At 41.4% G+C, this 17,771-nt stretch overlaps 1 protein-coding gene across 4 annotated transcripts in view; it reads left to right on the top strand.

Moving 5' to 3' along the window:
• LOC132891931 (FERM, ARHGEF and pleckstrin domain-containing protein 1-like) overlaps positions 1–17,489 on the top strand; it is a 135,504-nt gene extending 118,015 nt beyond the window's left edge. For all 4 annotated transcript variants that reach the window (XM_060930070.1, XM_060930071.1, XM_060930069.1 and 1 more), the window contains 5 exons: positions 2,091–2,200; positions 4,770–4,945; positions 14,070–14,177; positions 15,866–16,017; positions 16,216–17,489. In XM_060930070.1, the coding sequence (XP_060786053.1) occupies positions 2,091–2,200; positions 4,770–4,945; positions 14,070–14,177; positions 15,866–16,017; positions 16,216–16,291 (622 nt within the window). In that variant the 3' untranslated portion in view covers positions 16,292–17,489. The remainder of the gene's footprint in view (positions 1–2,090; positions 2,201–4,769; positions 4,946–14,069; positions 14,178–15,865; positions 16,018–16,215) is intronic.
• Positions 17,490–17,771: the final 282 nt, after the last annotated feature.

Here is a 17,771-nt window from a genome sequence, read left to right as displayed (position 1 = left end):
AAGTCAAACATCTAGCTGTTCATAGAGGGTCTGCTAGTTTTTGTCGTTCAATCTGGCCAAGAGTCATTTGGTTGACCACAGATGCCCCTTTTCCACCAAAGCAGTTCCAGGGCTGGTTCGGGGCCAGTGCTTAGTTTGGAACCGGGTTTTCTGTTTCCACTGACAAAGAACTGGCTCTGGGGCCAGAAAAACTGGTTCCAGGCTAGCACCAACTCTCTGCTGGGCCAGAGGAAAGAACCGCTTACATCAGCGGGGGGGGGGTTGTTAAGACCAACAACAATAACAAGACCGCGAAAGATTGCCATTTTTAAGCGACGAGAAGCAGCAGCTGTACAAACGCGAAGTCATGCATTATTATTATCGTTGTTGCTGCTGCTGCTTCTTCAGTGTTGTTTTTGCTTCGATGTTCGCTCCAAGGTTTATGCAAACGCAGCGACGTAACTGACGTATCCAGCGACGTAATGACGTGTCTTCCCTTAGCACTGCGAGCTATGGAAAAGCAAACTGGTTCTCAGCTGGCTCGCAAGTTGAACGAGTTGTGAACCAGCACCAGCCCCGAACCAGCCCTGGAACTGATTTGGTGGAAAAGGGGTAAGAGTGGAGTTCTGCATCACATGGAGGGGGAAACAGTTGTGAAAAACAGACCCATGTGCCTAGACATTTGTAAACACGGTAGAGTTTACATGTAACTCTTTCACTAAGGTTGATTGTGGTTCACAGTTACAGGAAGTTAGTTTATAACCAAAATATCTTGATTATGGTTAGTTACTTATATAATTAGTTACATAAAGCTGCAGTCACACTACAGCTTGCGATGCTTTGCGATGGGTTATCAATGAAAATGAGGCGTTTTGGTGACAATGCATGGTGACATACAGGCAAGCTAAAAGTTGTGGTCACACAACAGGTGAACACTTGACCGTCTTACGCCTTTGCGCGCTCGAGCAGCCACGCTCGCCCACAGGATCCGGTCGTTATGGGAAACACCTGATGCTGATTTGAGCACAATCAGCACGCGCATATGAGGACACAGAGAGGCTTTGGGAAGTATTATTATGATCACGGTCATGTTTGTTTCTAGCCGTGTTTGTGACTCTGCTTTCGGTTTCATTTGTCTTGTTTTTGTAAATATCACGCCTGCTAATAAACACACTCTTCCTGCACTTAGATCCGTCTACCGCCGCATACCTGACAGAATACTTGCAAAGTCTCTGCGAAAACAGCGTCCTTGTATGTGCGTGCTGATTGTGCACAAATACCCCCCCCCCCCCCCCCCCCAAAAAAAAACACATAATGTGGGGAGATATAGCCATCGCTCTGTCTGTCTGTAAACATTTTAGTTTCTGGAGCGTAACTCAAAAACTATTAGGAATTTTTCACGAAACCTCACAGTTATGCGAAGTGACCAGAGGAGTTGTGCTTTTTGACATTTTGGGATTTCTGTGATCCCCCCCCCCCCCCCCCCCCCCCGTATTTCCATGGCAACCAATTCAACTTTGGAAAATTTGGAGTGGGCTTTCATGTGGGGACTGGGGGGGGGATACATCATCTCCTGATGACTCTTGTTAAGTCTCGGTGAAGGTTAGGTTATGCCAAACCGCTGTGTTGTTGAGACCCCAGTGAGCATCAGGGACATAAATTTGAGACAAATGCATCTCACAAGGCTCGACGAAGGTTTCCCCAAGCTTCAGGAAATATTCCCAAACCCATCTGCGAGTATTCTCCGCTTAGTTTGCCGACGAAAACATCGCCACCAAATTTCAATGCATGCATTGAAGTTTTTCACAACATTTTTGGTCACTCACGAGGCAGAGATGCACCCAAAAAAAACCAACTCCCGAAGCTTGGAGAACAATTGCCGTGTACTGCACAATTGGTGGCAATGCTACTAATTTTTCATCGCCAAGTATTCACAAACCCATCGCGAGCTGTAGTGTGAGCAGGGCCTAATGTAAACATAATGTTCCTTCCTAAATCATATTCCACTAGAACCATCATTGATCACTTGGTATTTGCTCTACTAGAGCAAAGAGTTAGCAAATCTATTTGTAGGGCTCCTTGTATTGATGTGTGTCTCTCTCTCTCTCTAGTTCTGTATCGGAGATGGAGAAATGGATGGAGGATTTAAAGATGGCTGTGGATCTCGCTGAAGACTCTAATGGTCCATCAGTAAGCCTGCTGACCAACAGCAATGACGTCAGTAAGTACTGATCCCATCACCCCGTTGTTCTTACGCCAGTCAGACAGAGCACTGTGTAAGACAGACTGAGCAACATTTACATGACCGAATAAAAATAATATTCTCATATTTACTCAGGACTTCATTTCATATAAGAGCTGCTCTCAAATTCCGTGTGTTTTATCAGACAGGAAGAATGGCGTAGTGTTTGCAGTATTGGATTGTCATGCTTAATGTGTTCAGTGCAAGTCTGATGGCAAAACTGTGTGTGTGAAATGATGTTGGTATTGATATTAAAGGAGAACTGAAGTCATTTTTAAACTTGCTTTATTTTTTAATTAACGTGTTATTCAATTACGTTTTCGGTTTGAGTAACCTTGTATCGTGACTCGTATCGGCAACTAATTGCAATTAAATATTATACTTATCGGCCTATTCGGTTTTTAGCCATGTTGAATTTGGTTCGTTCGGTCCACAGCAGGCATCGCTTATCCGCGCAATCTTCACGAGACTCGTGCGAGACTTCGAAACGTGAAGTGTCAGCCAGGTGTCAGTGCCGCCATTTTGAAAACTGTTTTCCAAACGAAGTATTGCACAAAAATGAGTTTAAATGACGATTACTGCCTACTTTCTTCAAGCTTTCCTGATTGCTATCAAAACAAACAAAACTTCCAGCTTGATTACATCAGCATTCGAAAGGGGGCGCACGCGTCTGTTGACAACGTTGGCAGATGTCGGTCACTTTGATTTCCGCTGTACGTTTTACTTCCGTCCTACGATGTCTCGCACAGGTCTCAACGAATCTCGTTTATGGCCATTGCTTTGACATATGGACTGATATATATTACATAGCATATTTCGATCACTCATAACTTGCTACAGCAGCGACAAAATAGCTATCAAAAATGCATTCCTCATCTCATCTCATTATCTCTAGCCGCTTTATCCTGTTCTACAGGGTCGCAGGCAAGCTGGAGCCTATCCCAGCTGACTACGGGCGAAAGGCGGGGTACACCCTGGACAAGTTGCCAGGTCATCACAGGGCTGACACATAGACACAGACAACCATTCACACTCACATTCACACCTACGGTCAATTTAGAGTCACCAGTTAACCTAACCTGCATGTCTTTGGACTGTGGGGGAAACCGGAGCACCCGGAGGAAACCCACGCGGACACGGGGAGAACATGCAAACTCTGCACAGAAAGGCCCTCGCCGGCCACAGGGCTCGAACCTGGACCTTCTTGCTGTGAGGCGACAGCGCTAACCACTACACCACCGTGCCGCCCAAAATGCATTCCTATATTTAATAAAATGAGAAACAGAATTTTGATGATGATAAATTTGCCTTTAGTTCTCCTTTAAAGGAACAGTCCACCGTACTTCCATAATGAAATATGCTCTTATCTGAATTGAGACGAGCTGATCCGTACCTCTCCAAGCTTTGCGCAACCTCCCAGTCAGTCAGACGCGCTGTCACTCCTGTTAGCAATGTAGCTAGGCTCAGCATGGCCAATGGTATTTTTTTGGGGGGCTGTAGTTAGATGCGACCAAACTCTTCCGCGTTTTTCCTGTTTACATAGGTTTATATGACCAGTGATATGAAACAAGTTCAGTTACACAAATTGAAAGGTAGCGATTTTCTATGCTATGGAAAGTCCGCACTATAATGACAGGCGTACTAACACCTTCTGCGCGCTTCGGCAGCGCATTGATATCTGAGCTCCGTATCAATGCGCTGCCGAAGCGCGCAGAAGGTGTTAGTACGCCTGTCATTATAGTGCGGACTTTCCATAGCATAGAAAATCGCTACCTTTCAATTTGTGTAACTGAACTTGTTTCATGTCACTGGTCATATAAACCTATGTAAACAGGAAAAACGCGGAAGAGTTTGGTCGCATCTAACTACAGCCCCAAAAAATACCGTTGGCCATGCTGAGCCTAGCTACATTGCTAACAGGAGTGACAGCACGTCTGACTGCGTCTGACTGACTGGGAGGTCGCGCAAAGCTCGGAGAGGTACGGAGCAGCTCGTCTCAATTCAGATAAGAGCATATTTCATTATGGAAGTACGGTGGACTGTTCCTTTAAATTGAATGCTAATACAGTTCCAGTTTCATTTGATTTGCTGTTTCATGAATCTGTTTATGTATAAATGGTACCACTGAGCCAAGCAATGTTTTTAGGCAAGTGTGTGATGATTAAGACGTACAGATTGGACAGCTAAAACTGGTCGTTATAAACGTCCCATTCATGTTTGCTAGATTAGCTTCATCGGTCCAGTGTGCTATTTTTTGAGCACCAATCATATCTTGCCTAATTGACTACATTTTGAGGTAAGGGGTACATTGTGTTCGTTCTTGACAAAGAAGTGGCTTTATTCAATTTTTAACGTCAGTGTGTGTGTGCGCGCGCACTCACACAGTGATCCGTATAATGAATTGTAGTTTTTGGGTGTTTTTCTTCTTTTTTCTTCTCTAATTGCATAGGCGTGATTTCTGTACTACGTTTTGGTGAATGTGTGTGCAGTATAAGTGTGTACGTGATTGTGTGCGGGTAGATGCGTTAACATCCTGAAATGTTCTCAGAGTCTGCAGGGGAGTGGGCCTCGGAGGTCGAGTCAGAGGATGACCTGGCTGGGTCGCGCACATCATTGGAGCGCCATGGCAACAGCTCAGCACATCACCGTGGCAACACCACGGTTCATGTTTGCTGGCATCGCAACACCAGCGTTTCTATGCTGGACTTTAGCATAGCGACGGAGGTACCAGGCTCTCCACTGCCTAACCACCTTTCTGTCTCTCTTTCTTTCCCCTCCTGTTGCCATGTGTATGGGTGTAACGTTTTTGTTCTAGGTAGCAGTGGTGTCTCCTTTCTCTGCTTATTTTCCACTCCAGTGTCTCCTGCAGTCTCTTAACCCTTACACGGACACTGTGTATGTGTGTGTTGTGTGTCTGTGTGGATTAAAGCATGCCTCACTCACGCTCACTTTCTTTCTCTTTCTGTCTGTCTGTCTGTCTGTCTCGTTGGCTGTGTCGGCCCCTGTCCTTTCCCTCCGAATCCCTCTCTGTCTCTCTACCCCTGGCCTCCCTGTATGTGTGTGTAGAGCCTCGTGCTACAGTGAGTGTGTGTGTCACACGGGGCCAGGGAGCAGTGCCTGTGTCTGTAGTGTGCTGGTACAGAATGCAGAGTCTCTCCTTTACTGACTGTTGCATCAGTCTGGAGGTAACACACCCAGACTTGGACTGTCTCTTTCACCAAGAGACCTTAAAGGAAATACGCAGAACCTTTATTTTTAAATACATTTCTGAGTGGATAGTATCTCCATCCTTGACTCTTGTATGCTGCATAAATGGGAATAATATATATATATATATATATATATATATATATATATATATATATATATATATATATATATTTTTTTTTTTTTTTGAGAGTTAAAATCGACCGCAAAGTTGGCATTCGAGCCGCTCCGCTGAGCCAGCCAGCCCTGAGTGTGTGACGTCACAGCAGGAACCGGTTTTAAAGTGCATATCGTGGGTAAATTCAGGAGCAAGATCAATGTAATTCTGCTATTTTATATTAAACTTGGGTCAAATATCTGTCACATTTTGTGCAATTTTTTTACCTTGCGCAATACCAGAAAAATTCAGTTGAAATCTAGGCATTTGAGGCGAATTGGTCCGCCTCTGAAAAAACTTGGCATTTGGATTTCCCGGCAAACATTGATTTTCGTGGTGTCGCGTGCGGGACGCCTCCCTCTGAATCCTACGTCAGCGCTGGTTCGTTTGAGAAAACGACCTGGTGGTTTTCTGCAAATTTCTTCAACGTTATCACGTAATTATTAAAATGGTTAACAGATGTATTGTAGGAGGGTGTAGCAACACCAATCTTGATGGGATTAGTACTCCTCGTTTCCCAAAAGACCGGACAATGAGAGAGAAATGGGAGCGCTTGGTGTACACAGGCTGTGCACTGAAACCGTGCAAAGCTCTCGCAGCCTGCTGGCGCTTCCACAGGTAATGTCACGAATCTGGCTCCAGACTCCCTTGGGATTTTTCCAGATGCGTTTTATTTTATTGTTTTCTGCTGTAGACAGATGGCCTTGTGCAAAATTACCCTTCTGGATGGGTGTGTAAAGGGACATACTTTCATATTAAAAAAAAAAATGAAATTGGTCCAGAATATGCACTTTAAGGCCGAGGCCTTTTACAGCTGCCAACCAAAGTCATATAAATAAAAATTTACGGTGAAAGTAAGAAATCCCGTTACCGACTTGCTCAACTAAGACTGATTTGACTTCATTGATTGTGGGTTGAGTCTCATTAAAACAGGATAGGTGCTATAACTTATGCAACATGCATGTACATGAATGCATTTTCACTGATAAAAAGTAAAAGGCTAATTAAATAATCAGATGAACTGAGACAATCACATTCTGAAGCAAATTAAATAATCTTATACCGGTAACTTAAACACACAATACAAGTTACATGTATTAATCTAAATGCAGGTAAACAAGTTGTTTTTGTTTTTTGTTTTTTTTAGCCAAATGAGAGTCTGAGCTTACCCGTCTGTGTTCTCGCTTCTTGAAGGCCGACCTTGTGGCTGATTTGTTTTGAAACAATCTGATTTTCAGTTGTTCGTTCAGTTCTCCGTTCATTCACTTCTTCCACGTAAGGGCGAGATATTGCTGCTGAGGTAAGCATATCCAGCGGAGAAATCAGACGGCTGATCCACTCTTTCTCCATACTGAGTACTCCGCCATTACTGCTCAGCTCAGGCAATTACTAAAACCCGGGACGGGACATCACTGATTTTAGCAACAATCGCAGGGAGGTAACTGCCTGAGCGATGACGTGTCATTTCCCATCCCGTTCCGTCCCAGGTTTTTACCAACAACCCTTGGCTCATACTTTGGGAGAACTGGTGCAACTGAACTCACTTTCCTTTTCTTGCAGTTTTTTCCTTTAATTGTTGGTACTGCACCCTCTTTCAATACGGGCTTATAGCCAACGCTCCTCAACAGATCAGAGGTCTCGTACGAGTCTTCAGTAAAATGTGCAGAGCAGAGGAGAGACCACTTCGTAGGCGCCCAATGTGCCCGTGAACTTCTCGCAAAACGCGTCCAAATCTTTGCAGTTTGAACATTCTTGGGCCATGAACACAATGTAAATCCACTTTCTGTCGTGTTGCTGCACTGGCCAGCAACACATCTATGTGGCATGGCGATAAATTAGCTCAAAATGGAGGATCGGAGTTGCGGTCAGCTCTGTGTTTTAGTATAACGGAAATGGCGATGAGACCGATAGACTTCCTGCTGTGACGTTACGGACGTCAAGGTCATTCACTCAGACCGCTACCTATATAAATCACTTTAATCGTAAAAATTACTATATTTGATTTATTGTTAACGCTTAAAACTATTCCTGTGCCATTCTTGAGGTCTCAAGGCATTTATAAACGAAAGTGAGGCCATGGCTCTGCGTATATGCTTTAAGCCCTGTTCTAACCCCAAGCCACCTTTACAACTAAATATTTTCATATAAATGAATATTTTATGATGTAGACCTGTAACGTGCATGTTTTTAAAGAACAGTAGCATGCTAGTCACCTCAAGTTAAGAAAATGAAGACATGCCTCTAACTATGGCATTTCTGCTGTATGTTACTTTGACGACTAGTTTTCTTCATGTCTTTTCTCTATAAGAGACGTGGTGAATGGACAGCATTTTAAAGTAGTGCTGAAACATAGTTTGGTAGTTAGGCCAGTTTACACAAAGTATTACTGAAACACTGTTTGTTCACTCAAATGTTTCTTATTCTTCCTCAGCTTGAACAGGCACGCAGTTTACCATCGTTTGAAATGCAGCTCAGTCTTCCGTACTTTTTTTTTTTAAATACTCCAACTCCAATTTTTCCCTTGCACAGGGTGTAGAGTTATTCAAATTATTATTATTATTCACACAGTCCCCTTTTGCATATGTTATGAATTTTTTATTTGAGTGATTCCACGCTTATGGGTACTGAAATGGGGACATGAACTTATTTTTAAAAATTCACCTAAAACCATTTCTTTTTTTTACCATCAGGTCACAAAACATGTAATCTTTAATGAATGATATGTTAAAAGATAACTTTAATTTTCTGAGATGTAATAAAAACATATTTATATGCCAGAGTCAGAACGTAACAGAAGTGTTGTGGACATATAGATTCTCAATTTTAACAATGTAGAATTACTTTTTGAAACATAGGAAGGTGATGTTTTAGCAAATATAATTAATAAACATGTGTAGTAGAATAAACATACACATTCTTTCAATAAGATTAACATGGTATATAGCTAGATTGTAATTAATTTGTAACAGACGCGAGATGGACAATCGTAACAGAAGTAATGTAACAGACATCATTTTGGAACTCATAGGCTTGACTTTGGCATATAAATATGTTTTTATTACATCTCAGAAAATTAAAGTTATCTTTTAACATATCATTCATTAAAGATTACATGTTTTGTGACCTGATGGTAAAAAAAGAAATGGTTTTAGGTGAATAAATTCATGTCCCCATTTCAGTACCCATAAGCGTGGAATCACTCATTTAATATTATATTCAATAGCAAAGTTATAAGATTCAGCGTTAATATATATTGGCCGTGTGCAATGAGTGCACTGGGATTATTTTTTGTTTGCATATAGTACAAATAAAACTCTCAGAACTGTTCCATGATGTGCAGTACTGAGAACATGGATAGGTGTGTGCAGGATTTATTATAGAAGCATAGAGTCCAATAACGTTCAGTCTTATTGAATAAACTCTCGAATTTTGATATTCACCCCTGTATGCTACGCTGGGTGGCATCGTTTTTAGAGGGTAGGATTCAATCTGTTAGTATAAACCCTTCATCTTCTCCACCCATGAAATTATTTGGAGGGATACCGCAAGGAACAAAGTTAGGCCCAATCCTTTTTTCTGTAATGGTCAACGATCTACTGTGTAGCTGGTTCCCCCGCGCTAAATTTGTAGACGACCTGACGGTCCTCGAAATAATCCCAAGAAATGCACCTTCTATCTTACCCTTACGTAGTTTCTGAGGTGCAGTCTTTCGCAGCTAATAACATGATGTGCCTAAATCCAGCGAAATGCAAGGTAATGTCGGTTGACTTTCTTCACTATAATAGTTATCAGTGCCCGCCTATTGCCATATGTGGTTCTTTTTTGGAATGAGTCGAGTCATTTAAATTTCTTGGAGTATATATTTCACATGACTTGACTTGGGCGGTTCACTGTGATTTATATAGTGAGGAAAGCAAATCGTAGGCTTTATGCCATTAGACAGCTTAAGCGCTGCGGAGTGCCTCCCTCTGATATTATTAAAGTGTACTGCTCACTCGTAAGATCGACATTAGAATACGCTTCTGTTGTTTTTGCCAGCCTTCCACAGTACCTTTCTGACGCTATAGGCCCTTTTCACTCACGTGACCTTCGTAAACGCGACCGCATTTTGGACATGAAGAAATGACGGTTTATGGCACAGACCCTTTCGGTTCTCGCTCATCTAGCTGCTACAATGACTGCTTAGACTGCAACAATAATACCTAACACACATTTAAGTATCCGTCGTAAAGACGTGAAACTCGTCGAGTGACGAGTGTGTTCATTGATAAGCTAACACAATCTAAAAGTAGACATACCATCACACTGCCCTGGCGCTGTGTACAGTTTACCTTCTATGGTTTGTGCACTCACTATTTGCCATCACTTTCTCCAACCCAGTGTTCGAACTATGCCGATATTTTCGGGGGGGGGGGGGTGCTTGCGCTCGTCTCAGAGCGCGGATCTCCAAACACATGAGAAGCCTATCTTACGCACATATCACGCAGACTCCACACACGCATCGCGTCTGAAGTCATAACTCATCAGGGGAAATCGTGTCCGCATTGGCATGTTCAAAAAACAACCTCGCGTCAACAATGATACCACACGCAAGAAAAAAAAACAGTCAGGCTACTCAACACATCTGATCCACAGCAGCACCAAAGCATCACTGGAAATCATGTCAACAACCAATCTTCCATTTCAACACGCGTCAACAAACAAATGGCACCACACACATGAACGAATCGGTCAGGCTACCGATTCCAAACCCACAGCAGACGAATAATTAAATGCATCTTACCTTAAAGCAGAATCGACCACTAAGGAAGTCTGTTGGCACACTTCCTTTCTACTAGTTTGTGTCCCCAACCTGGCAGCAGCAGTCGTTGTCATATCGGTTTATTTTATCTTTGATGTAAACACAACACTTTGGATATGCAAACGCTTCCCGTTACACACGATTGCTATGTCAATAAACATCATTTTGCCAATATTTTAGAGACCATCCATCTTCTCCGTCGGTCAGCATCTGTCGGGATCCGATAAAATGATAAATCTTGCCTTGTGTGTTGATGGTTACTACATCCAGGTGCACAACAATATAATGGCATGATGGAAGTCTTGCTGAAAGTAAAAACTTTCTTTGATGGCTATATTCCTTTCGATGCTTCGCCGTCGTTCCTCGTTGTTGGCTGTGGTAGACTACTGGTAGTTCATGTCCAAAATGGCGGCCGCGTTTGTCGTGACGTCACGTGGGAAGGGTCCATAGAGAAGATTCAGAAGCGTGCACTTTCTATCATATTCCCAGGCGTTGATTATAGCGAAGCCTTAACTAAAGCTAATTTAGTTACATTATATGATCGCAGAATTACAGCATGTAAGAAGTTTATATCTAAACTAAAGCCAGAAAACCCAGTATATAGCCTTGTCAAGTCGCTTGGTTGTAACAAGCTCGCGCTACGCATCAAGATCGGCCAACAAAGCTTCTGTACGAATTGTAGCAACTAATAGATTTAAGAACTTTGTTACCCACAAATTTGCGCAAGATTAATCCTGTGTTGCTTGACGTTTTATATATTGCGTATATATATAATGCTTTATTCATATTGTATTGTCTGGTATTTTATTGTTTCTGACCTAAACCTGTAATTCAGTTATTTTACTGCAAAAGGTTTAAATAAACATATTATTAATCACCAAGCACTAGATTAGGAACATCTGTTCCCCTGGTCATTTGAGGCAGCAGTGTAAAAGCATACAATCACACAGATGCAGGTCAAGAGTTTCAGATCGTGTTCATATCAAACATAAAACGGGGGGGAAATGTGATCTCGGTGATTTTGACTGACGATGGTATGGCTGTTACTGTACATTACGTTACATTAATGGCATTTAGCAGTCGCTGTTATCCAGAGCGACATAAAACATACCCAGAGCAGCAGTTGGGGGTTAGGCACCTTGCTCGAGGGCACTTTAGCCGTTCCTGCTGGTCCAGGGAATTGAACCGGCCACCTTTTGGTCCCAAAGCTGCTTTTCTAACCATTAGGCCATGGCTTCCCCATGATGAGTATTTCAGAAACTCCTGATTCCATGGGATTTCACTTCACACCAGTCTCTAGGGTTTATACAGAACGGTGCAACAAACCAAACAAAAGAAAGATTCAGTGAGCAACACTTCTGCAGGCAGAAACACCCTGTTGATGAGAGAGGTTGGAGGAGAATAGCCAGACTGGTTCGAGCTGACAGGAAGGCTACGGTAACTCAAACAAGCACTCTGTCCAACCGTGGTGAGCAGAACAGCTTTTCAGAATGCAGTCTAACCTTGCGGCAGATGGGCTACAGGAGCAGATGTATGACGCGAACATGAAATGTAGCGCTTGACCTGTAACAGCATGATTTTATGCTTTAAACTGCTGCCACATGATTGGCTAATTGAAAAAATACATTGCTGAGCAGGTCTTCCTAATAAAGTGGTCAGCAAATGTGCAGAATGGAGCCATATAATGCAACAGCATGTACGCCGTGATGTTTAAGCGATTTAATAATGCACTAATCACGGTGCCTGAGGGTCTTCTGTGTGGTGTTGCATGCCTTTATGCGCCACTTTAATTATATATCCTGGAGCTGTCGTGTTTTTGTCCGACGCTGGCCAAAAGACCCAAAGGGGGATCATGTCGTGGTACTGTCCATCCGTCCGTCCTCTTCTGAAATCAACTCGTCTCACAATTTTTGGAGGAATTTCACGAAACATGACAGGATTCTTTGCTATACGTCAGTAATACGCATATTCCAATTTCGTTCAGTCAAACTTGCGCTTTGACAATTTCATGAGGGTGTATTAAGCACTAGCGTAGATATAGTTGCCAGCGGAGGATCTTGTGCTCTCAGAGCACTCTCGTTTATATATATTTATTAGTTTACAAAAAAGATCCTCTCTTATGTGATGTAGAAACGTAAAAATATTAAAGTGCATATCACGGGTAAATTCAGGAGCAAGCTCAATGTAATTCTCCTATTTTATATTAAACTTTGGTCAAATATCTGTCACATTTTGTGCCATTTTTTTACCTTGCGCAATACCAGAAAAATTCAGTTGAAATCGAGGCATTTGAGGCGAATTGGTCCGCCTCTGAAAAAACTTGGCATTTGGATTTCCCGGCAAACATTGATTTTCGTGACGTCGCGTGCAGGACGCTTCCCTCTGAATCCTACGTCAGCGCTGGTTTGTTTGAGAAAACGACCTGGTGGTTTTCTGCAAATTTCTTCAACGTTATCGCGTAATTATTAAAATGGTTAATAGATGTATCGTAGGAGGGTGTAGCAACACCAATCTTGATGGGATTAGTACTCATCGTTTCCCAAAAGACCGGACAATGAGGGAGAAATCGGAGCGCTTGGTGTACACAGGCTGTGCACTGAAACCGTGCAAAGCTCACGCAGCCTGCTGGCGCTTCCGCAGGTGACGTCACGAATCTGGCTCTAGACTCCCTTGGGGTTTTTCCAGACGCGTTTTGTTATTTTATTTTTTTCTGCTGTAGACAGATGGCCTTGTGCAAAATTACCCTTCTGGATGAGTGTGTAAAGGGACATACTTTCATATAAAAAAAAAAACGAAATTGGTCCAGGATATGCACTTTAAGGGTTCCCCAGAATGAACAGCGAAATAACCCTTTTTTTTTTTGTTAAAATATATAAAAGTGTAGTCTTGCACAGCTAAAGGATCTTGAAAGGCATTCGAAAGCATCTCGTTGTATCCATAACTTCGTCAAATTAAAACACTTTAAAACTCATTAACTCCCTGACATGGAAAATATGTCGTAACTGTAAGGCATGTACACTCTTTAGAATACACAGCTAATCCACACTGACTTTGAACTTGGTCTGAAAGTTCACTCTGTCCATACGGCTTGTTGGCAGGAAGGTAGCGGAATGAGGATGAAAGTTGAAGGCAGGTGGTAAACGCCTGAGAGGTTTCTCTTTCACTGCAAAAAAAGATTTCCTGGTAAGAGAAAAGCTCTTTAATATGGATGAATTTATCTAATATTTCTTATTAGAAGATTAATAGAACTCAAATATAAGCTTTAGCTTCCTTTTAGATGTGTTTCCTCACTTCAAGCTTGAGATTGTCATTCTCTTGGCAGATAATTTTGCTTCTTTCTAGAATGAAATGCTTAAAATTGTCTTTCAAGCTTGAAATGAGGAAAAGCGTCTAAAAGTCAGATAAATAATCTTGTATTTGAGTTCTAATAATCTAAGAAATATTAGCTAAATTCACCCATATTTAAAGATATTTTTCTCTAAACATGATTTTTTTTTTTTGTAGTGGTTTAAGATTTTCTCGTGGGCGCACTCGGATTCTAAATGTTGATGCTTAGTGATTATCTAATGCAAAAAGATTACACTACATGCTTTGCAGAGAGAGCGATCTTTTAACAAACACTATTATTGACTTGTAACGAGTACACACGCGTGCTGAGCTCGCTCTCTTACTCTGTTTTATAGAACCAGCTGTCTGGGAACCTGCTAAGGAAATTTAAAAACAGTAACGGCTGGCAGAAGCTCTGGGTGGTTTTCACCAACTTCAGCTTGTTCTTCTACAAAACACACCAGGTGACCCCACACAAACATGTACAACCCCGATTCCAAAAAAGTTGGGACAAAGTACAAATTGTAAATAAAAACGGAATGCAATGATGTGGAAGTTTCAAAATTCCATATTTTATTCAGAATAGAACATAGATGACATATCAAATGTTTAAACTGAGAAAATGTATCATTTAAAGAGAACAATTAGGTGATTTTAAATTTCATGACAACACATCTCAAAGTTGGGACAAGGCCATGTTTACCACTGTGAGACATCCCCTTTTCTCTTTACAACAGTCTGTAAACGTCTGGAGACTGAGGAGACAAGTTGCTCAAGTTTAGGGATAGGAACATTAACCCATTCTTGTCTAATGTAGGATTCTAGTTGCTCAACTGTCTTAGGTCTTTTTTTGTCGTATCTTCCGTTTTATGATGCGCCAAATGTTTTCTATTGGTGAAAGATCTGGACTGCAGGCTGGCCAGTTCAGTACCCGGACCCTTCTTCTACGCAGCCATGATGCTGTAATTGATGCAGTATGTGGTTTGGCATTGTCATGTTGGAAAATGCAAGGTCTTCCCTGAAAGAGACGTCGTCTGGATGGGAGCATATGTTGCTCTAGAACCTGGATATACCTTTCAGCATTGATGGTGTCTTTCCAGATGTGTAAGCTGCCCATGCCACACGCACTAATGCAACCCCATACCATCAGAGATGCAGGCTTCTGAACTGAGCACTGATAACAACCTGGGTCGTCCTTCTCCTCTTTAGTCCGAATGACACGGCGTCCCTGATTTCCATAAATAACTTCAAATTTTGATTCGTCTGACCACAGAACAGTTTTCCACTTTGCCACAGTCCATTTTAAATGAGCCTTGGCCCAGAGAAGACGTCTGAGCTTCTGGATCATGTTTAGATACGGCTTCTTCTTTGAACTATAGAGTTTTAGCTGGCAACGGCGGATGGCACGGTGAATTGTGTTCACAGATAATGTTCTCTGGAAATATTCCTGAGCCCATTTTGTGATTTCCAATACAGAAGCATGCCTGTATGTGATGCAGTGCCGTCTAAGGGCCCGAAGATCACGGGCACCCAGTATGGTTTTCCGGCCTTGACCCTTACGCACAGAGATTCTTCCAGATTCTCTGAATCTTTTGATGATATTATGCACTGTAGATGATGATATGTTCAAACTCTTTGCAATTTTACACTGTCGAACTCCTTTCTGATATTGCTCCACTATTTGTCGGCGCAGAATTAGGGGGATTGGTGATCCTCTTCCCATCTTTACTTCTGAGAGCCGCTGCCACTCCAAGATGCTCTTTTTATACCCAGTCATGTTAATGACCTATTGCCAATTGACCTAATGAGTTGCAATTTGGTCCTCCAGCTGTTCCTTTTTTGTACCTTTTAACTTTTCCAGCCTCTTATTGCCCCTGTCCCAACTTTTTTGAGATGTGTTGCTGTCATGAAATTTCAAAACGTCTCACTTTCGACATTTGATATGTTGTCTATGTTCTATTGTGAATACAGTATCAGTTTTTGAGATTTGTAAATTATTGCATTCTGTTTTTATTTACAATTTGTACTTTGTCCCAACTTTTTTGGAATCGGGGTTGTACACACTCAACTGTTTACGCTAAATGTCTTGTGTACCAATGAAATGTCTGAGTGGTGTGCTACATAAAGGGCTCTCTCTCTCTCACTCACTCAGGATGAGTATCCATTGGCCAGTCTGCCTCTGTTGGGTTACTCGGTAACTGTTCCAGCCGAGTCAGAGAACATCCATAAGGACTATGTGTTCAAACTGCACTTCAAATCCCACATCTACTATTTCAGATCCGAGAGCGAGTACTCCTTTGAGAGGTATGCCGTGTGTCCGAGTGACTGAGTGAGATCACACTTGCATGTCTCTTTAGCTAGAAGTTCAGGTATTAACAAAATAATGGAGGTAATGTATATAATCGTAGCCAGTATATTTTATAAACTGTAATCTGATGTGTGTGTGTGTTAGGTAATATAATGTTCAGTAATGTATATCGCACTGTTTTGTGCTGAATGCAGGTGGATGGAGGTGATTCGAAGTGCCACCATCTCCTCCAGCAGAATTCGTTATCTCAACCGCAAAGAGCCCTATTGAGCCCAGCAGCTTTAGGGAGCAACTGTGTGTGTGTGTGTGCGCGCTTGTGTGAGTATGTGTGTCTGTGTACAAGTGTAGTCTGATCTTGATGATCAGTTTGTGTTATCTCTTTAAAACAAAAAAAATCACCTTTTGTGACATTAACGTTTTCTATCATGATTTTACACACCATAAGACATTTTTTTGAGTGCGTCTGACCGTCTCCATGGAGAGTCCTGGTGCTTTTTTAAATGGTGACACGTCTGCTGCACATCGTATTTTTCTGCATATCAGCTTTTTTCTGCGTTTTCCTGCATTTTTACTGGGCTGTTTAGCCTCTTTTATAGAATCTCATTTTATATACTATAATTAATTATCTATCTGTGTGCACTCTGTTTGCCATAAATGTCACTTGTTACTTCATAGAAGGCCCATCAATACTGGTGCCCTGAATTTCTTTTCTTTTCTTTTTTTTTTAATGTAAGCAAGCTCATGTCCGTTTTATTTTAGTAAAAACGGTTTGGTCATTTCTATTAACAGACTTCTTGGAATCCATTAGTCTGTGTGCCATTTTGGATGCGTTTCATCTAAATACATTTTAAATTTATTAAAAAGGAGCCTTCATACATCTAGGTTTTAGAAAGGTTTTAAAAAAAAAAAAGTAAGCTTTTAACGTTATTCAACTCAGTTTGTTTGGATGTTAAATTACTAAATTGAATAGGAATTTTTAAACAGGTTTCACAATAAGATATAAGGTGCATAATAACATACATGTCTTTTTATTCCATTAAGATGAGTGTTGATAATGACATTTCTTAATTCAGGGTTGTTAAATATTGCTGCCATTTTAGGAAATAAAATCATATTATTAAAGCGACAGTATAGTTAGAGTAGCCACGCTTCATTCTCAACAGACACTACATATATGAAGAATGCCATCGAGGAAGTAAAGCTTTAAAGTGTAGAGTTATACATGATTTTGTAGTTTCATACATATTATTTACTCTGAGATGACAAGGCTGCCTCATGCGAAGGTTTGAAGTCGTGGTTTATCTGTGAAGAACAGGGAGCAGGAGATGACTTTGGCAAGGCGTGTCTTAAGTGTCTATTACTTTTACTTTGGACAGAGGATGAAATGTTTCATATTACAGATAATTAAAGAGAGAAACAGAGTGTTGTATGGATATGTAAGCAATAAAAACATTTGAACATCTAAGAATGATCAGTGTTGTAATGTGTTTGTGTAGATTTTTGGGGGTGAGGTTGTGGGTTGGGTTTTTTTTTTCCCTTTTTGTGACATTTTGTGCTTGTTTTCCAGACACAGGATAGATCAGACAGTGAGATTAATGGATTTTTCCAATGAAGAGCTTTTTTTTTTTTTTTTGTGGAAAATTCAGCCTTGTAAAAACAGTTCCAACCTCTAGATGGCAGTAAACTTAACATTTGACCTAATGAAGCCTGGGAAATGTTTGTACTTCCCACAAATAAAGCACATAAAGTG

This window comes from Neoarius graeffei, chromosome 9 (genome assembly GCF_027579695.1).
Source record: "Neoarius graeffei isolate fNeoGra1 chromosome 9, fNeoGra1.pri, whole genome shotgun sequence".
Classification (NCBI taxonomy): domain Eukaryota; kingdom Metazoa; phylum Chordata; class Actinopteri; order Siluriformes; family Ariidae; genus Neoarius; species Neoarius graeffei.
This window is presented reverse-complemented; position numbering and strand designations above follow the sequence as displayed.